The sequence below is a fragment of the Salvelinus fontinalis genome, chromosome 35 (assembly GCF_029448725.1).
Source record: "Salvelinus fontinalis isolate EN_2023a chromosome 35, ASM2944872v1, whole genome shotgun sequence".
Taxonomy (NCBI): domain Eukaryota; kingdom Metazoa; phylum Chordata; class Actinopteri; order Salmoniformes; family Salmonidae; genus Salvelinus; species Salvelinus fontinalis.
This window is the reverse complement of record NC_074699.1, coordinates 18180941-18203580: the sequence shown is the minus strand read 5'-3', so window position 1 is coordinate 18203580 and position 22640 is coordinate 18180941. Positions and strand designations below refer to the sequence as shown.

Below are 22640 nucleotides of genomic sequence, written 5' to 3'. Positions count from 1 at the left end.
AGTTCGTACCACAGGAGTGGTATGAACAAAAAGACTGGCTGTGCTACCAGTAGCCACCTGTACTGTTTCCCCTGCCTGCTCTTCTCATAATTTCATTTTCTGACTATCTCTGAAACTCACTTAGATAATAATACCTTTGATGATACAGTGGTGGTAGCAATACATGGTTATAACATCTACAGAAAAGACAGAAATGCCAATGGTGGAAGTGTTGCTGTATATATTCAGAGCCACATTCCTGTAAAGCTTAGAGAGGACCTCATGTTAAATACTGTTGAAGTAATATGGCTACAGGTTCATCTGCCTCACCTAAAGCCCATTCTGGTGGGAAGCTGCTATAGACCACCAAGTGCTAACAGTCAGTATCTGGATAACATGTGTGAAATGCTTGATAATGTATGTGATATCAACAGAGAGGTATATTTTCTGGGTGATTTAAATAATGACTGGCTTTCATCAAGCTGCCCACTCAAGAAAAAGCTTCAAACTGTAACCAGTGCCTGCAACCTGGTTCAGGTTATAAGTCAACCTACCAGGGTAGTTAGAAACAGCACAGGAATGAAATCATTAACATACTGTATATTGAACACATCTTCACAAATGCTGCAGAAATTAGCTTGAAAGCAGTATCTAGATCCATCGGATGTAGTGATCACAATATAGTAGCCATATCTAGGAAAACCAAAGTTCCAAAGGCTGGGCATAATATAGTGTATAAGAGGTCATACAATAAGTTTTGTAGTGATTCCTATGTTGTTGATCTGTGGTGTGTAATGAGGAGCAACCAGACACTTGACACATTTATGACATTGCTTATTCCAGTTACTAATGAGCTTGCACCCATTAAGAAAATGACTGTAAAAACTGTTAAATCCCCTTGGATTGATGAAGAATGTAAAAATGGTATGGTTGAGAGGGATGAGGCATAAGGAATGGCAAATAAGTCTGGCTGCACAACCGATTGGCGAACGTACTGCAAATTGAGAAATTATGTGCCTAAACTAGACTATGAAAAAAAGATAAATTATATAAAGAATGACAGTAAAAAGCTATGGAGCACCTTAAATGACCATTTTGGGCAAAAAGACAAACTCAGTTCCATCATTCATTTAATCAGATGGGTCATGCATCACAAAACCCACTGATATTGTCAATTACTTTAATGATTTTTTCATTGGCAAGATTAGCAAACGTAGGGATGACATGCCAGCAACAGATGCTGACACTACACATCCAAGTATAACTGATCAAATGTTGAAAGACAAGGATCATTTTGAATTCCGTAAAGTGAGTGTGGAAGAGGTGAAAAAATGATTGTTGTCTATCAACAATGACAAGACACTGTGATCGGACCACTTGGATGGTAAATTATTGCCACTCCTATTTGCAAAAGTCATTCCGCTACCTAAGAATGCTGGCTCAAATAGCCAACCAATCAGCATGTTACCATCCCTAGGTAAACCTTTTGAAAAAATAGTGTTTGACCAGGCCCTACAGGCCCTAGTTTTGTCACACCTGGACTACTGTTCAGTCATGTGGTCACAAAGAGGGACTTTACAAATGGCTCAGAATAGGGCAGCAAGGCTGGCCCTTAAATGTACACAGAGAGCTAACATTAATGATATGCATGTCAATCACTCATGGCTCAAAGTGGAGGAGAGATTTACTTCATCCCTACTTGTTTTTGTAAGAAGTGTTGACAAGCTGAATGCACCGAGCTGTCTGTTTAAACTATTAACACACAGCTCGGAGACCCATGCATACCCCACAAGACAAATGAGCAGCAAAAACAACATGTGACCATGCACAATGCTAACCCACTGGGCACACATTGGTTGAATCAGCGTTGTTTCCACGTCATTACAATGAAGTTACGTTGAATCAATGTGAATAGACGTTGAATTGACGTCTCCCGGTCGCGGACGGCTGCAACACAGCCCGGGATCAAACCCAGATCTGTAGTGACGCCTCGATCACTGTGATGCAGTGCCTTAGACCACTGCATCACTCAGGAGGTCCAGGCGATATACATTAATAGACCAATAACAAAGAGAGTTTGCCCTTCTCTCTGCCAATAACAATTAGTTATCAGGTTACATATCCCTCCTATTAGGCTCATGCAATGAGGCCCCTCTCTCAGACCACTCCCAGGCAGTCCTATCAAAATTCTTGCTTGAGAAATTGCTTTTTGCTGAGAAGCTATTATTCTTTTCGTATTTTTGTTTTATTTTTGACCATTTCAATTGAAAAACAATTACAGTAAGGTACTTAATTGTTACCCAGATATGATTTGATATTGAGATAAAAGCGGCTGCATTGGTGTCATGCCCTGATCTGTTTCACCTGTCTTTGTGCTTATCTCCACCCCCCTCCAGGTGTCGCCCATCTTCCTCATTATCCCCTGTGTATTTATACCTGTGTTCTCTGTTTGTCTGGAGCCAGTTCGTTTTGTTTCGTCAAGCCTACCAGCGTTTTTCCCTCTGTTCCTGTCTCTTGATTGTTCCTGGTTTTCCCAGTTTTGACCTTTTCTGCCCGCCTTAACCCTGCCTGCCGTCCTGTACCTTTGCCCCACTACTCAGGATTACCGACTTCTGCCTGACCTGACACCTGAGCCTGCCTGCCTGCCGTCCTGTACATTTGCCCCACTTCTCTGGAGTATCAACCCCTGCCTGCCTTGCCCTGTCGTTTGCCTGCCCCTGTTGCTGTAATAAACATTGTAAATTCAAAACAGTCAGTCTGCATTTGGGTCTTACCTGAAACGTGATAGTACGAACTGGCCATGACTGACCCAGCAGACTTGGACCAGCTCCGCAATTCCATCTCCTCCCAAGGAGCCACCATTGATAGGCACAAGGAGTTGCTTCGCGGTCTGATGGAAGGGTTCCAGACCGTGGCTGAACGGCATGACCGAGCATTGGACACATTGCGGGAGCAATTCCGTGAGTTGTCTATTAGGCACCCTACCACGAAAATAACCTCCCAGCCCCTCAGTAACCCGGCTGGTAGCAGCACCGTAACCCCGGTTTCCCGGGAACCCCGCTTCGATGGACACTCGGGCACCTGTCGGGCGTTTCTCGCTCAGTGTTCCCTCGTCATGGAGCTGCAGCCTTCCTCCTTCCCCTCGGACCGCTCGAAGATAGTGTACCTCATCACGCTTATGTCCGGGAGGGCCCTTGCCTGGGCTACGGCCATTTGGGAACAACAGTCGGCCATATGCTTCAGTCTGGAGGGATTTGTGGCAGAAGAGAAAATAGTTTGAGGCTCCGGTGTCCGGGAGAGAGGCTGCCCGGAAGCTACTCCAGTTTCGGCAGGACTCCCTCAGTGTGGCAGACTATGCGGTGGATTTCCGCACGCTAGCAGCGGAGGGTGCCTGGAACCCGGAAGCGATGTTCGACCCATTCCTGCACGGATTATCGTAGGAATTAAAGGACGAGCTTGCAGCCCGGGAACTACCGACGAATCTCAGCTCACTCATCGCCTTAACCATCCAGATCGATGAACGGCTACGAGAACGTAGGAGGGGGAAGAGGTCTGATTGTGGTCCCAATCACTCACTCAAGGATCCCATCCTGCATCTGACGAACTCCGGAAGTCCCCGGCGTCTACGTCCCCGAGAGGATCCAAGCTTACCTGAGTTCCTCCAAGAGCCTCCGAAGACTGCCGATTTGCCTCTTCCCGAGCCAATGCAGCTTGGCAGGATTAGGCTGTCTCCAGCCGAACGCATACACAGACTTAACACCCAGAGTTGTCTGTATCGCGGTACTGCCGGTCATTATGTGTCTACCTGTCCCTTCAAGAGACTTAGCTCATGTGTAGGAATGAGTACTCTGGTGGGTCTTAAAGATAATTTTGCTTCTCCCTTTACTCGCCCCCCTCTCTATGTCACCCTGCTGTGGGGCGATCAGTTCCAAGTCTCTCCAGATACTGATCGACTCGGAGGCCGATATGAGCCTTATGGACGTTAAACTGGCGTCCGAGCTGGGCATCCCCACTCAACCCCTCTCCATTCCCATGGGTGTTAGAGCGCTGGACGGGCGCTCTATAGGCCGGGTCACCCACCATGCCACCCCCATCAACCTACGAGTGTCGGGGAACCACAGCGAGACGATCCAATTCCTGCTAATTGAGTCTCCGCAGGTTCCCGTGGTATTGGGATTCTCTTAGCTCCAGCGATACAATCCCTCTAATGACTGGTCTACTGGTGTCATTGTGGGCTTGAGCCCATTCTGCCACACTCATTGCTTGAAGTCAGCTCTGCCTGTCCCGGGACGTCTTCTTGAGGGCTTGGAAATTGCCCCGGATCTCTCTTTGCCCCATACCCTCCGTATACTTCCTACTTTTCATGTGTCTAGATGTAAACCCATGTCTCACAGCCCTTTGTCTCCTGTTTCCAGGCCCACCCCTCTCCCCGTCTCATCGACGGCCAACCGGCGTACATGGTGAGGCATCTCCTGAAGGTTCGATCTCAGGGCAGGGGATTCCAGTACCTGGTTGACTGGGAGGGTTATGGCCTGGAGGAGAGGTGTTGGGTCTCTGCAAGGGACATCCTGGACCGAGGCCTCATCTCTGAGTTCCAACGCCAGCACCCCGCTCAACCATTTATGCGCCCAGGTAGGACGCCATGCGGCGTTGCCCTCTGTTCCTGTCTCTTGATTATTTTAACATTTTCTGCCCACCCTGAGCCAGCCTGCCATCCTGTACCTTTGCCCCACTTCTCTGGATTATCGACACCTGCTTGCCTTGACCTGTCATTTGCCTGCCCCGTTGCTGTAATAAACATTGTTACTTCGACACAGTCTGCATTTGGGTCTTACCTGAAACGTGATAATTGGACCGTTAGAAATTATCATGACACAAGGCGAGACCCAGATGCAGACACAGGAGGCAGATGGTTGGAGTCTTACAATATTTATTAATCCAATAGGGGAAGGCAAGAGAATGGTCGTGGACAGGCAAAAGGGTCAAAACCAGTCCAAAAGAATCAAGGTCAGGCCAGGCAGGATGATCAGGCAGGCGGGAAAGAAGTCCAGAGTCAGGCAGGGGTCAAAACCGGGAGGACTAGCAAAAAGAGAATAGCAAAAGGAGTACGGGAAAAACACACTGGTTGACTTGACTAACATACAAGACGAACTGGCACAGAGAGACAGGAAACACAGGGATAAATACACTGGCCCAGAGAGACAGGAAACACAGGGATAAATACACTGGCCCAGAGAGACAGGAAACACAGGGATAAATACACTGGCCCAGAGAGACAGGAAACACAGGGATAAATACACTGGCACAGGGAGACAGGAAACACAGGGATAAATACACTGGGGAAAACAAGCGACACCTGGAGGGGGTGGAGACAATAACGAGGACAGGTGAAACAGATCAGGATGTGACAGAAATATTATTAATTATATGTGTGTGTAATAATATTTCTCATAATATGTGTGTGTGCCTGCTTGCACATGTGGTGCATTAGTGGAATTGTGTCCATATACTGGTATTTTAATGCCACCTATTGTTTGTAATTGTGATTGGGTACATCGGTCTATGATATGGTGGGGCTGAGTTGAGCAGCGTCGGATGATATGAAATATTCGGCCATCGGAGGCTATCGCTTGTGTATCTTGGCTACATTTGTATTTAGGCCTACATTTGGTGAATATTTTTGTCAATTTCGGTTAATAGCCTATGTCACTCTGGTTGTTGGAGCTATCTGTTGTATGGTGAACTTGGGCTTCAGCAAGGTTTATTTGTGAGTAAATCTGGCTTTGATAATAGCTAGTGCCTCACCAGCGACCGACCTCCCCGCACGTCACTGATACACACAGTAATGTGTTCAGTAATGTGTTCAGTAATGTGTTCAGTAATGTGTCACTGGAACCTGCAGCAATGGTAATTACTGCTTCAGCTGGCTTTGATGATTACAAATCAAACTTTTATTTCTTCAAGAAAGTTTGCTGTTAATTTCACAAGGCTGCCATCATGTCCCCAGATTCAGAAACATCACCACAATGATATCTGACTGTAATCCACATAGATTTTAGTCAGAAAATCTAGACTCCCTCTCCCTTTTCCTCCACCTATCTCATGTGGGAATGCTAGTTCATTCTATATTCTCCTATCACAGGTCTTTTATCCAAATGGCCTGGGGATAGTTATGTCTAGCAGGCTGTAGAGCTCTAGGTCACCTAGATGTCACACACACACACACACACACACACACACACACACACACACACACACACACACACACACACACACACACACACACACACACACACACACACACACACACACACACACACACACACACAGGGCTTGAGACTTTCTCCTTCACTGTAGGGTGATGAATAGAGAGAGAAATAACTTTTTCACATCACACAACACTGCCCCTGAAACGTTGAGATAACTGAAACTGACATATTTACCACTAGTCCGCGGAACAATAATCACAGACGTCTAGCGGCAGGAAAAACACATTTGATAGTGAAAAGTGTTAAAAGAAGAAAAAGTCGTGAATGGATCTGGGCTGTCTGGGGTTGTGAATCCACCTGGTGAGATTATAAATTGACGTTGCAGAGGACAGTGCAATGGGATGGACACACAACGAACCAACACAGTATTTGCCAGGTGACAAAAATACATAAAAAAAAATGTAATCAATCAATATAATCTCACCCCCGCAGATTACCAACGCTATTGTTAATTTCTAATTAAATGACATAATAGGAAAAAAATACATTGACATACATACATTGACATACATATATACATATATTCTCAAATGAGGCGTGTTTGCTTTGCGTGTCACGGTCCCACAAGTGTACTGAGGTAACACGGTACATTTCAATCACTCTGCCGCCGTGCCACATTGACTGGCAGCCCGTCCCCACGGCACAGCCCACCCTCAGCCTCTCCATCCCATCCTCCCTCCATTAAATAAATTGTGTTGTAATAATCTCCTGTGATGTGATGTGTGCTTCTAATATTGGTGGATGGACACGGCAGCAGCCTCTTTTGATTACCCCACTCTCAGGCTCGGCCAGACCCAGAGCTCTCGCTAATCCTGTGCTTTACCTTCACTAAATTAAAAAAGGGTGCAATGACTCCTCCCATTTCCCCACTATGGCATCCCCTACTCCATAGGCTATTAGCACTGTACTGTGGTGTGCCGTGCAAAGGAGAGGGGAGACATGCTCCATGAGGGCTGGCTGGGGGCCGGAGCCGGGGGCGACTCTCACTCTCAACACCCACCAATAGGGTTTGAGCAGTCAGTCCGAGCCTACGGCTGCATGTGGCCACCAAGCAGGGTGGAGAGCCTGCATTATTTCCTCCCAGCTCATTTTCTATAAATCACCCAATGACAAGCTAGAGGTCCCGCAAGACCCAAACAAATCAATATGAAAACGCACCCTCAAATCAACTGTAATCAACCTGGCTGAACGTAGACAACACTGTCATCTGATCCCACCCCCCCCCCCCCTTTCTACCTGAGCTACGAGCAAGTCGAGAGAGAGCGATAAAGTGTGTGTGTGCGAGCGTGTGTCAGCAAGCAGAGGAACAGTACTAGAGCATTGCAGCCATGTATTACACCTGTGTCATTTGTCATTCAAATGGAAATTTTCCGAGAGGTTTTATTACCCAGTCACTATAGTGTATTAGAAACAGTCTACTTTACATTGATTTAGCCTAAAGTTTTCTCAACCTATGAAACAATCAATGACTGAACAGGCAAAGCTGAATTTCTGTATGACAAGCTATTTGTTGTGCTTCCAACAGACACATTTATAAAGCACTGTCACAAGATCAATATGACGAGCCACCATACAAATACAGTTCTGCTTTCATTCAATGTGCAATCTTCATTTATGTACACAAAATAGAAAAGGTGGAGTCAGTTATACGACCTCATTCTGAATTGGGATACCATTATTGTTTGGATGAACTAAAAAGGGGATACAAACTGAAGCCTTTATACACACAGAATACTTGTCCAGACTGGAATACAAAGGACATTTCATATATTTACTTTTGAGCTGATGAAACATTTGCATTTCCATAGCAACAGTTTTGATTCAGCAGCAAGCATTCCCCTTGTAGATGTAGACTTCCACTTGGTCCACAAAGAACCTCTTTTTATAATATAATTTTCAGATTATATTAGCTTCATAATGACAAGCACAACTCTTATCCCAGTTTTACAGGCTGATCGCTACACTACATTTCCAAACAGAGATGTATTTTAGAAACAGGATAATAACCCTGTCATGGGGAGTTAAAGCAAGCTGAACTAATGGGTGTTACAATATGCATTCAGAAGGAAGTATTTCTGCTAATGCACATTTGGACATAAAGGTGTTTCTTGGCCCTTGAAATGCATTCAACCTACAGTAATGTGCATTCTGTCTTCTAAATCTGCTCTACTTCTCTTTAATCTATTCCTCTGGAAAGGTAACAGGACGAGGACCTAGAAGATGCCTTTTTAGAGGCCTTTTTTACTGCTCAGTGAAATCTCTTTGGGGAGATGGTGATGGTTATGCAGAATGAATAAAACGCCAGGTGAGATGTGGGATTTGAAGGTTTGAACAGGGAATCTCCTGGCAGAGGGTGAGACGGAGGGAGGAAGTCGACTGATTGACAGACACAGCAGGCCAGGTTAACCCCCTCTTCTGATTGGGTTGGCAGCACTGTTTTATGCTTAATAGAGTCTTTAAAACCAAAATAAGCTTTCATGTTAAAAATCTTGTATTTTTCCAACTCCGTGGGGATACGGCAGTATTAAACAGTATACTTCTACTGATGACGCATCGTTAAGGGTGCTGCTGAATTACAAGGTTATTAAAAGGTACTTAAAGATTGGAGAATAACATTTTGCTGCCACATCATCCGTCATTAACCTTGCCAAATCTCTCACTGATTCACCCCATACAAAACACCAATCAATCACATCTGCTGCAGGCTGGTTGGCTGGCTGGCTGACTACATCACTTCCCCACAGGAAGGAAGAAGACTCATGTTCAGCAATGAGCAGAAATGAGGCTGTACAGCTTTGGCGCTGGAAATGAGCCTTTAGATTGGATTACGATGCCATTTTTAAGCCGTCTTTTCCCATCAGAAGATGTGCTGTGCTCCTCCTCTCCCTCTCAAAGTTATACAATAGTTGAGAAAAGAAAATATTGCTGAATTTCTGTAGTCATGACTGTGTGTGACTCCCAGTGACACTTTAATTTGTGCTTATAATGACAATATTAAATAGCAAAGGCTTTGGTGCAGCCAGGGAAATTGAAACTCAATCACAGAGTTCTGACTTCTCCAACCATGCCCATTACAAGATAATCCTTCATCTCCTTCTATACTTTCATTTCAGCCATGTGTTATTTCTGTCTCTGATTGTAGTCAATATGCCTGCCAGGGGCACTATTTTGTGTTTATTCTATGGCAACAACACAGAAACAAACACTTCCTCATTATCATAATCCTCCTCTTTTAAAGCTGCAATATGCAACTTTTTGGGTGACCTGACCAAATTCACATAGAAATGTGAGTTATAGATATGTCACTCTCATTGAAAGCAAGTCTAAGAAGCAGTAGATCTGTTCTATGTTCGCTATTGCTATGATTCCAGTTCTTAAGTTTTGTTTTTACATATTTTACTTTTGGTTTTGTACACCAGCTTCAAACAGATGAAAATACAATGTTTTTGGTTATGGTAAATATATTTCACAGCGATTTAGATGGTACAATGATTCTCCACGCAAACAAGAATTAATCCAATCTCTCACACAAATCTGTAACTATACAACCTGTTAGTGGAGGGTGCTTAGTGGGATGACACTGCAAAAAAGTAGTTTGTTTGCTCAACTCATATACATTTAGACAGTTGCACTCATTAGCTAGTATCAAAAACCTGACCATAGGCAACACAGTGACTAGGGTCTGGTTTCAATGATGGACTCTTGGCATAGAGGAACTACGTCACTGCCTACATCGATAAGGGAAGACAAAAAATCTGCGGACACTCCCAATAAATCACGAGGCAGACATGCCAGAACGTCACGATTCAGAACCAAAGTTTGCAGTCAATACCTTTGCATCAACTACCTTAACTAAAACCAGTGCAAACTAGCCACTTGAGAAACGCACTCATTAAAAATAGCCTCTGTGATCTCCATCTTGCTAGCAACTATTTTGTATAGTTTATTTAAGGTGATAAAGTAGTAACGTAGGCAGTGACAGTTCCTCTATGCCAAAAGATTCCATAATTGAAACCAGAACCTAGTCACTGTGTTGCTTAGGGTCGGGTTTTCAAGACTACTCATTAGCAGAGTATTGTACTTCAATGGGGAGACTTAAGCTTGCTGAAGCACAGAATGTTCATCGTGACCTATGTTAAGGGTAAAGGCATCAACTGGATGACTAAATTATAACGATAGCAGACCATTTAACAATGAGTCAGGACTGAAAGAGATTTTTAATTGCACAAGTGAGAGGAACGTCCCATATAATCACAGTCAACTGATTTTATAGCGTGTAAACTGCTGTCAGCTAGCCGAAATGTTTCAAATATAATTACGCCGATATACAGTAATACCCTCCCACACACACTGAGCAGGGCAAGTGATTGACCTGATTCTCATGCCACTTGGCAGGCATGGCCACTGGACATTAGGATGTGTTGGATGCCAGGGGGAGTCAGAGACTGTAGATACCGAGGGAGTGGGTATAATAGAAATGGCAGACTCCTGTCTATAGAGTAACTCTCGTCTCACTTCTTTATAAGGGGAAAGAGTGGAGTTGGGTGTGTAGGTAATTATAGCAAGAGTGGGAGGCAATTGCAGGTGTGGGAGACAGAGGAGTGACTTTGGTGTAGGAGGTGCTAACTGTAGTGGTACAGGTGGGAGAAGTCACATTGGGAAAGGAGACGATGGCACTTGTGGTGGGAGAGAGGGGTAACAGTCAGGTAATTGATTGCAGCATATGTGATCTAGCCCTCGCTGAATATCAATACTCCCCACTGAGAACGAAATCATCCTATAACCTTGGTATGAAATGCGTAAACATAATCAGAATACTGACAATAAGACAAAAGGAATCCAGTGTTTCAATTGCTGAATACTGTGTACTATGAAGGTTACTCAACACTGTTGGAATATAACCCTGGATGAAACAAATAAAAAATGATCGTACAATAAATCGTATGATTCAACTCCCAACTTACACTGATATGCATTTCTACTACTATACACTGTCACTTGCACAGTGCACACACACACCCACACAGACACATACACTTCTTGCAAAGGCAAAGCAAATTACATCCCATTTCTTTTCTTGGCAGCCTGAGCTAAGTAATCCAGGCATCTGAGAAATGTGAACCATCCTGTGATGTGAAGGCAGCAGAATGTCTGTGTAGATTCACAAGACCAATGGGGAAACAAGCAGATAAATCAGTCTGTTTTCCATGGAGAGCCTTCCTTTCCCTGAGCCCTTCTCTCTCTATCTGCCTGCCTGACACTGCTGCCTGCCTGCTCCCTCTCTCCTTCTCTGGCCGCCAGCCTAGCCTGCCTGTAAACACTTGTCACGCAGACTTGTCTCTCACAAGCGAGACAAACCTGGTCTTGTTCTTGAAGCACTACTGTTATGACACACCTTCTGCTTGTGTGACAGGTGATGGGGTTGGATGATGCATTACTGTATATCATTATATCAGTGTACAGTAGATGAACCAAAGACAAACTAGCTAGATCAAATCCAATGTCAAGGACAGGGAAAGATCTGTCGGGCAATTAGGCTTCTGCTATTGTCTTTCACAACACTATGATACATGTTTGCACTTAGCGTTTCGTCTGGTAACAATAAAGGCATTAGCCAGCATGTAATGTCAATAGCTGGAGGCTTTTATTTTAACTATATGATTAGAGATGGTCTATGTCAAGTTGACAATTTAGTGTCACCTCAAAAAAATAAGGTAAGCATGAGGTCAGAGGTCAACTTTTGAAAAGGTTTTCATGTGCCATTTCACTGTCCTTGAAACGCTGATACAGATCCCCAATATGGCAGCCAGAGACTAAATGTATAAATTACCTAAATGTTTTTGAACGTATCAGAATACCGGAAAGTATGATGACTAGGTAAGTTAAGATCACCTCTCAAATGTTTAATGAATTTGAGATCATTTGATTGAACTCATACATGAAAGAACAATAAGCATTCATGTATATTACTATCATTTGTTTCAAACTGTGTTCAACTGTAATATAGTTTAGTATAATATAGTATGATATTGTACAATATATATTTACTATTTAAATTATGCATAACAAATATTACAATTGCAATATCAAACTTTGTAGCTGGTTGCTGCGATACTGTAATCCACTTTTGGAGTAAAAACATTATTCCTTAATAAAATATTCCCTCCTAATCTATCCGATATTACATGCATGAGCTGAATGATTACAATCCACTAAATAAATTAAACCTGTGTAAGAGGTTGTTATTAACTTAATTACATTATTGGGATTATAAAGATCCCTGCATATTTTGAAAATGTGTGAAAATGCTTTATAAATGCAGGCTACATTCATATTGGTTTGGCTGTATATCATACTCTCTGTAGCTATTTTTCACCATAATGTTTCACCATGATGTTTCACCATAACGTTTCACCATAATGTTTCACCATAACGTTTCACCATGATGTTTCACCATAATGTTTCACCATAACGTTTCACCATGATGTTTCACCATGATGTTTCACCATAATGTTTCACCATAATGTTTCACCATGATGTTTCACCATGATGTTTCACCATAATGTTTCACCTGTTCTCTGGATATACTTCAGAATTCACTGTATGGTTTTGGACATATGGCCAGTAGGCCCTTGACGTATAGCATCAATAATGGACAATGTCCATAATGCTAAGCAATCCTGTGCTTTACATTTGAAGCCATGCATCACATGCATGCATGCACTGTACTGTATAGCCAATGTCACAGTCAAGGGCAATACTTAATGAATAACAAGAGAATGTGGCTGCACTTCCATTTATACCTCATATGAAAACTTGAAGAATGATACTGGTAATTTATAGGTAGAACTGGTTCTGATAATTTTGAACACATGAAACCTGACACCGTAAATACTAGTGTGTGTGTGTGGGGGGGGGGGGGGGGGGGGGGGGGTGTATTATTCAGTCATTAGCACATCACCTCACATGAAGCCAATAGAGTTGCTGTACATTGATTAGTGTTAAATAATTTCCCTGAATATAACTTGGATTTAATGAAAAAGAGAGAACATTACATTGGTGCACTTCGATTGATTCTGTTTTTTAAACTGAACAGACACCTTTGAGAACCATCTATATGGTTCTCATCTATAAATATCATGGGATTATGTAATCCTCCGACGTGTAAATTATTTTTTATTTGTTTTCAATTCATTAAACAAATTGTTCCACACACATTTATGCACAGAATTAGGCCTAAACCAAATGTATCCTTTTATATCCGAGATGACTGCATTTTCTGATGCCATCATTAAATACCCTATCACTAATGCATTTGCCATTGTGCCTGATAGTGAGATAGTGAAATTATCAATTGAAAATAAAGTACCCATTTCATTTGCCTTGTAGGCTACGTGAGTGGGTATGAACGCATCCTGCCTACACTTCATCCGCGCATGACGCTCTGACGTCTGACCAGAGCGCAATGGAGTTAGTTACCTGAAATCACTGTAAGGGTGAATTATCCAAAATCCGGCGGATTTAACCCGCTCTTGTTCCCGTTCCACCGCCTTTTCGCTCCCAAACATCCTTAGGGAGAACTTGTTGACCCCCGGTTGCAGCATTGCCCCAAACTGCCTGTGTATGAATCCTGCCTGGTACAATCTCTCGTCGTCTGGCAAAATTTGATCAATGCCATCCAACTTTATGAACCCTGATTCCTGGTCAAGAGAAGCATGTTGGGCACCACCAGCACCACCCCCGCTGGCGCCTTGCGCACCCTGGTCCACCCCGCCGCCAATAGCTCCGGGGGGGCTCTCCTCGCTCGGGGTGACGTCCCCTTCCGTGATGAGGCGCCTCTGCTCCGCCGAGTCTGAGTCGTGCACATGCCGACTGGTGATGGAGGAGAGACTGCCACGAAATCTCCGACAATCTCCGTTTAAACTGGTCTTCGTTGGTCTTCCAATGTCCGTCTCCATGATCACCGTGTCTCCACTTCTGGTCTCCCCAATGCCTTTGAAGCTTCCTCTGGAGGTTGGTGACGGCAAGGGTTTCATCCTAATACTCTTCCTCCGGGTGTCCTTGTCGCCGTCTTCTCCTTCGCCCATAATAGAAGCTTTCTGTCCAATATGCTGTGGCAAACTGTAGAGCCTTTTACGCATGGAGGAGTGCAACCTGTCCATTATGACATTGAGACGGAACGAACAATTTCAAATGCAATAGATGTCCAGAATACGATGGTTATTGTTGAGAAGTATTGCCACAAACCCCACAGCTCCCTATCTGTGAGTGAGAGCGACCAGTCTGGAGCTAATCTCAAACCCTGAAAGCATTACACTGATACACATGACACGGGCGGCTGTGGCTCTTCTGGTGCAAATACAGGAAGAGGCTCCTCTCTCGATCATTACCTTAGTTTAGATATGCCTTCTCTCGCTGCATTGACAGTCCGATTCACCATAACACTCATGGTAGGCACGTACGCTCAAACCGTGTGCGCACCAAGTGAGGGGAAAAAGCTGGTAGAAGCCACCTTAGCATGATATGTGAGGAACGTGCCGACTGACAGAGAGGAGACGAGGAGGTCATGAACAGCGTAAGGAGGGATGCTCTTTTCCTCCAGATTCGTGTCAGCTGCCTCTCAATAATAAACAATGCAATGCAATCACGCACCATAGGCTGCATCAGCAGCAGCATCCAAGGACCCGCTGACATCTATTGTCCCAAACGTTCTGGTAGGATGAATATTCATGAAGCTGATGGGTTGCCATAGGAGCCAACGTGGTTTTAGAGCATTTCGTATTACTCTGTAGTCTACATAAATCTGAGACACTCCATTTAGTATGATATGTTACCTTTCGTATGCTATGTATTAATTTGTGGATGTCCGTCATCCATTTTGTATGATATGTTACAAATTACTATGATATGTTACGACTTGCAATTCATATAATATTTTACGAATTTGCAAAAGGGATATGTTACGAATTCCAATTTGTGGTGGCTAATGCTAGCTAGGTGGCTAACACTAGCTAGCATGAGGGGTTAAGGTTAGGAGTTAGGTTAAGGTTAGGGTTAGATGAAGGGTTAGCTAAAAGCGTTATATTTAGGTGCAGGAGCTCCACAATACTTTTCATCTAATATTCTATAAGAGGAACAGGAGCTCAAGCAGTAGAACAGTTAAGGTGCCGGTACTCTGTGAGCTCTTGCCCAAGTCAAGCTAACCTGATCCACTTTTTTATATACCTTTATTTAACTAGCCAAGTCAGTTAAGAACAAATTCTTATTTTTCAATGACGGCCTACCCCCAACCGCCCTATGGGCCTCCCAATCACAGTCAGATGTGATGCAGCCTGGATTCAAACCAGGGACTGCAGTGACGCCTCTTGCATTGAGATGCCTTAGACTGCTGCACCACTTTGAGCCACCCCTTCACTTAACCCTAACCTTAAAACAGTATCGGTACCTATTTCAGTCCAAGTCACGCACTGGTTAGCTAACATGCTAAGCAGTTAAAAAGTAGTGAAAAGTTGCTAAAATGCTGAAGTTTCCGTAATTAGACTTGAACACGCCGTTCGCATTATACATCCACCTCGACCAACCCTACTCCTTTAATTTTTTGCCATAAGTAACCTTCTATCTTATGTAACCATGTAGCATATCATAGTACTATGTCTAGTCTATGAGAGCAGTCTGTAGGAGCGAGAACTGCAAATAAGCAAAGCTCTCCCCAATTCTTGAATAGCTATCGTGTCCTTTTAAAGTTACAGTTGAAGTCGGACGTTTACACACACCTTAGCCAAATACATTTAAACTCAGTTTTTCACAATTCCTTACATTTCATTATAGTAAAAATTCCCTGTCTTAGGTCAGTTAGGATCACCACTTTATTTTAAGAATGTGAAATGTCAGAATAATAGTAGTGAGAATGATTTATTTCAGCTTTTATTTCTTTCACCACATTCCCAATTGGTCAGAAGTTTAAAAACACTCAATTAGTATTTGATAGCATTGCCTTTAAATTGTTTAACTTGGGTCAAACGTTTTGGGTAGCCTTCCACAAGCTTCCCACAATAAGTTGGGTGAATTTTGTCTCATTCCTCCAGACAGAGCTGGTGTAACAGAGTCAGGTTTGTAGGCCTCCTTGCTCGCACATGCTTTTTACGTTCTGCCCACAAATTTTCGATAAGGTTGAGGTCAGGGCTTTGTGATGGCCACTCCAATACCTTGACTTTGTTGTCCTTAAGCCATTTTGCCACATCTTTGGAAGTATGCATGGGGTCATTGTCCATTTGGAAGACTCATTTGCAACCAAGCTTTAACTTCTTGACTGATGTCTTGAGATGTTGCTTTAATATATCCACATAATTCTCCTGCCTCATGAGGCCATCTATTTTGTGAAGTGCACCAGTCCCTCCTGCAGCAAAGCACCCCCATAACATGATGCTGCCACCTACATGCTTCACAGTTGGGATGGTGTTCTTCGGCTTGCAAGCCTCCCCCTTTTTCCTCCAAACATAACAATGGTCATTATGGCCAAACAGTTCTATTTCTGTTTCATCAGACCAGAGGACATTTCTCCAAAAACTACGATCTTTGTCCCCATGTGCAGTTGCAAACCGTAGTCTGGCTTTTTTATGGCGGTTTTGGAGCACTGGCTTCTTCCTTGCTGAGCGGCCTTTCAGGTTATGTCGATATAGTACTCGTTTTACTGTGGATATAGATACTTTTGTACCTGTTTCCTCCAGCATCTTCACATGGTCCTTTGCTGTTGCTCTGCGATTGATTTGCACTTTTCACACCAAAGTACGTTCATCTCTAGGAGACAGAACGCGTCTCCTTCCTGAGCGGTATGACGGCAACGTGGTCCCATGGTGTTTATACTTGCGTACTATTGTTTGTACAGATGAACGTGAGACCTTCAGGCATTTGGAAATTGCTCCAAAGGATGAACCAGACTTGTGGAGATCTACCATTTTTTTCTGAGGTCTTGGCTGATTTCATTTGATTTTCCCATGATGTCAAGCAAAGAGGCACTGAGTTTGTAGGTAGGCCTTGAAATACATCCACAGGTACACCTCCAATTGACTCAAATGATGCCAATTAGCCTATCTAAAGCCATGACATAATTTTCTGGAATTTTCCAAGCTGTTTAAAGGCACAGTCAACTTAGTGTATGTAAACTTCTGACCCACTGGAATTGTGATAGTGTGAATTATAAGTGAAATAATCTGTCTGTAAACAATTTTTGGAAAATGTACTTGTGTCATGCACAAAGTAGATGTCCTAACCAACTTGCCAAAACTATAGTTTGTTTTAACAAGAAATTTGTGGAGTGGTTGAAAAATGAGTTTTAATGACTCCAACCTAAGTGTATGTAAACTTCCGACTTCAACTGTATATCCCCTTGGGATTGTTTTATGCCAGCCCAGGCTATGCATGTCCAAAAGTGATACTTACGCTACTATACCATTCTTCATGCTTTTGTTCATCAGGTTGTAGGATATACAGACAGCCGCTGTGGTAGAATGATCAGCTGGTAAGGGAAACTGCTGCACTAATTTAATGCCATACAGGTGATTTATCAAGATAACTTTCACAAACCAAACATGTCCACGTTTTTTCAAAATGTATATGAAATATACATGGTTAAAGGGTTATAGAAATGTATTTTTTGTCTATTTTGCTCAACTTTAACAATGCCTACATGATGCAAATGAAATCAACAAAATGAATGTTCAAAAAGGATATAGGCTGTGGTGAGCTACCTCATGAATTGATATAATGTATCCAAGTGAGCAGACACCTAAAGCAATTGATTCATGAATGGTTCACGCCTGATGCCCTCAATTGCCCTTCGTGGCCGCTCCCATACCCAATAATTCTGAATTTCTTTGTGGTATACATGTAGATCGGAAAAGCCACATCCCTGATTGGCAGATGAGTGGCAACCCTGATTAGAAGCACCTGCTGCTCACCGGTTTTTCCCTACCAATACTGTTTTGAATTTTTAAAAATGTACCTACACTGAAGAAGACTGCAAGCCGAAACGTCTGTGTACGCTATCCCTGATACAGTAAAAATAATAAATAAACCTAAAAATGAAGTAAGCGTTATGTGACATCTTTTTCAGTGCGGACCCATTATACCGTCTGTTAGCTTATAGCCTAATGATATAGCCTAATGATGTAATGCAGGAAATGTAAAACTTGTATTTCAGGTTTAAAAAGGCTTATGAAGTTTGTAATTTCCACCTTGAAATTTCAGACTTGATTTTTCCTTATGAAAAATGTATTAACCCCTACAAAAAAAAATTATTTCATTGTAATCCACATATAATTCACATTTCCTGTTGCTGCAGGATTATTTTCCTGATGTAGCAAACATGGCTCAAATTAAGATCCTACATCTGTACACTACACTGACCACGTTCACATGCACACCAATATCCCGTTATTATTCGGGATACTCAAGTATTCATTTTTTTAGTTGACACATAAACATCATATTCCGTTTACAATAACCCGAAAAATCTTGTATCCCGGGTATGAGAAACTCGGATAAGATGCCTGGGATATGCAGATCTTAGACGGGATACTGAGGCATGTAAACATCTTATCCCCTTTACTGATGTTTTTCGCAGTCTGTGCAGGCTCAGTTTCACATATCATGGTGTAGTGTGATGTTTCACATATCATGGTGTAGTGTGATGATGTTTACATCTGATTGTCAAACAAATCACTTCAAATAATAATTATTTATTTTGCTGATACACCGCATTGGCCTACTGGCTACTTTCACCCCTAATTTAGACATGTTTCTGCTTATAATTTCCAACATTTGGTAGGCCATATTATAATTTCAGACATTTTGTTCGACATTTGGTATGTCAACTATAGTTAAGATACATGCAGCTTCTCTTCTGTCATAACTTGTTGCCCCAGAAGACTAAATAAAGTAGTGCTCAGCAAAATAATGTCTTACATCGATAGAATGAATGCATTAGTAATCTAGGTAACAATGGTAAAGTTGTCTGTTTTGTTTAGGGACCGGGAAGAAAACGCAATAACTCCAAAACAGTGGAAAGATTGGTCCTGTGGAAAATACCCAAATGTCATCAGTTTGACCGGTTTTAAGGAAACGAAAAGCTTCATTTCCTTAAAAAGAAACAAGTTTCTGATAAGACTTCAGTTCGTCTTGGGTGCATATTTTATGTCGTTGAAAATCAGTGAAGGCTCCTCAGAGGAGGAAGGGGAGGACCATCCTCCTCAGTGAATTTCATAAAAATAAATATAGTGACTCCTGAGTGGTCTAAGGTCTATGCCACTAGAGATCCTGGTTTGAGTCCAGGCTCTGTCGCAGCGGGCCGCGACCGGGAGACCCATGGGGCAGTGCACAATTGGCCCAGCGTTGTCTATGTTAGGGGAGGGTTTGGCCGACAGGGATGTTCTTGTCCCATCGCGCACTAGCACCTCCTGTGGCGGGCCAGGAGCAATGCACGCTGACACCATCGACCAGGTGTACGGTGTTTCCTCCGACACATTGGTGCGACTGGCTTCCGGGTTAAGCAAGCAGTGTGTCAAGAAGCAATGCGGCTTGGCTGGGTTGTGTTTCAGAGAACGCACGGCTCTCGAACTTCGCCTCTCCTGAGTCCATACGGGAGTTGCAGTGATGGGACAAGACTGTAACTACCAATTGGATACCACGAAATTGGGGAGAAAAAGGGGTAAAAAAATATATATATATAAAAAGTGAAACATTTAAAAACTTAATTGTTTTTTTATAAAACTAGGCCTATACTAAATATATTCACGTCACCAAATAAATAATTAAAACAAACCGTTTTGCAATGAAGGTCTACAGTAGGCTCTCTGTAGGGTAGCACCACCATTTTCTGTCCTCCTCTGGGTACATTGACTTAAATACAAAACCAAGGAGGCTCATGGTTCTCCCCCCTTCCATAGACTTACACAGCAATTATGACAACTTCTGGAGGACAACCTATCAGAGTTCTTGCAGCATGAACTGCAATGTTGTCCACCGAATCAAAGCATCAGAGAATAAATCTGGTACTAAAAGCATAAGCTACAGCTAGCTAGGACTGCAGTGTATAAAATGTGGTGAGTAGTTGACTCAAAGAGAGAGAAAGGCAATATTTAAAAAAAAAAATTGATCCCCTTTTCTCCCCAATTTTCGTGGTATCCAATCGCTAGTAATTACTATCTTGTCTCATCGCTACAACTCCCGTACGGGCTCGGGAGAGACGAAGGTCGAAAGCCATGCGTCCTCCAAGGCACAACCCAACCAAGCCGCACTGCTTCTTTAACACAGCGCGCCTCCAACCCGGAAGCCAGCCGCACCAATGTGTCGGAGGAAACACCGTGCACCTGGCCCCCTTGGTTAGCGCGCACTGCGCCCAGCCTGCCACAGGAGTCGCTGGAGCGCGATGAGACAAGGAAATCCCTACCGGCCAAACCCTCCCTAACCCGGACGACGCTAGCCCAATTGTGTGTCGCCCCACGGACCTCCCGGTCGCGGCCGGCTGCGACATAGCCTGGGGGCGAACCCAGAGACTCTGGTGGTGCAGTTAGCACTGCGATGCAGTGCCCTAGACCACTGCGCCACCCGGGAGGCCTGAGAAAGGCAATATTTGAACAGTTTTGAACAAATTAGTTTCTTTAAAAATGAAGGAAAAGCAAGAGAGATAGAGAGAAAGAACTATAAATAGTTATATCATTTTTTTAAACTTTCACTTTCATTTAGCTAGCTAGTTTAGCCTACTAAAACACCCAGCACCAAACAGAGGGATACTATGTTAGCTATCTGGCTATGGCTATCCAACACTTGAACTCTTCCAAGTCAAGGTAAGCTTTTGGTTTTATTAAATGATTGCTACTGGGTGTAACTTCTTGCTGACTGTACACTGTACTGCATGATTGTAGCGGGTTTACTAACACGTTAGTTCTACTAGCTATATTGACTATGACATTTCTAATGTTAGCTAATATGGTGACAACGATGTAGGCTGTATGTAGCGGTTAGCAGTTATGATAGGAAGGTTTGGCTTGGAAAGGTTTTTTTGCCTGGTCACAGACAGCTGATGTGTTGTGCACTGAAATCCAGAAGCGAACGGAAAAGGTGGGAGGAGGAAAGCGTGTAGATGCGAGAAGGAATTATACAACGATCAAAATGTTCATGCTGTTTGTTTGTGGCTGCTATGAAAGTGAACTGTGTTTGCGTGTGATCAAGGGTGTATTCATTCCCCCAATTCTGTTGATAAACGTTTCTTCAACAGAAGCAAACAAAACAAAACAGGGATAAACATACCTGAATTTGTCCAATAGAAACTCTTGTTTTCAACTGGTGGACTAATGATTACACCCTATATCAGCTAGATGCAGGCAAGAGTGTGCAAGGCGGTACTGAATGTGTCACTGTCACCTCTATTGCATTTTTCTCTCGACCTGTGCACCTACGTTGTAAACTTTCATTCGTAGGCTAGGTTTTAGCAACCTCATGATTGGTATTGGGAAAATTTGAGGATCATGTAGTAGCTTAAAACTATCGATGTTACATTAAGGTGCAACCCTACTTCTAGGTTTCAGAGCAAGTGACGTAACTGATTGAAACGCTAGTAGCGCGTACCCGATAACTAGCTAGCCATTTCACATCCGTTACACTCAACCCCCTTTCAACCTCCTCCTTTTCCGCAGCAACCAGTGATCCGGGTCAACATGTAACAGTATAACTTTAAACCGTCCCCTCGCCCCGACACGGGCGCGAACCAGGGACCATCTGCACACATCAACAACAGTCACCCACGAAGCGTCGTTACCCATCGCTCCACAAAAGCCGCGGTCCTTGCAGAGTAAGGTGAAACCCTACTTCAGGTCTCAGAGCAAGTGACGTAACCGATTGAAATGCTATTAGCGCGTACCCGCTAACTAGCTAGCCATTTCACATCCGTTACACTTGTATAACACATTACACATTACATGTTATGCTCATTCACATTTTCTCAAGAGAGGCTGAAAGAAAGAAATAATATTTCTCCACTCCTGTTCCTGAGACAAAATTAACATTTGCTGTATAATTTTATTGCAAGAAATGCATAATTCTGCATGAGTTAATATTATACTTGTGAGAGGTTATTGGCCTACAGTCAGTGTCCATATTTCAGTTACGATTCTATATAAATTTAAATGAGTAATATTCTGTTTATTCATGGGTACAGGGATACTCGTGAGCGGGATATCAAAGGTGCATGTAAACACTTTATCCAAGACTTTAAGCGGTGTATGCGCTATGAATACTGTGCGCATGTAAACGTGGTCACTATTCTAATCCAGCACCACTAACACATCACTAAACGAATCAAAGGTTGAGCAATTGAGCCTGGCAATTAGGTTAGAG

The 22640-nt window shown here is 43.1% G+C and overlaps 1 protein-coding gene across 1 annotated transcript in view; it reads right to left on the bottom strand.

The window, feature by feature from the left end:
• LOC129834434 (potassium/sodium hyperpolarization-activated cyclic nucleotide-gated channel 4-like) overlaps positions 1-14954 on the bottom strand; it is a 92389-nt gene extending 77435 nt beyond the window's left edge. Inside the window, exon 1 of the mRNA XM_055899408.1 lies at positions 13728-14954. Within this exon, the coding sequence (XP_055755383.1) occupies positions 13728-14410 (683 nt within the window). The 5' untranslated portion in view covers positions 14411-14954. The remainder of the gene's footprint in view (positions 1-13727) is intronic.
• Positions 14955-22640: the final 7686 nt, after the last annotated feature.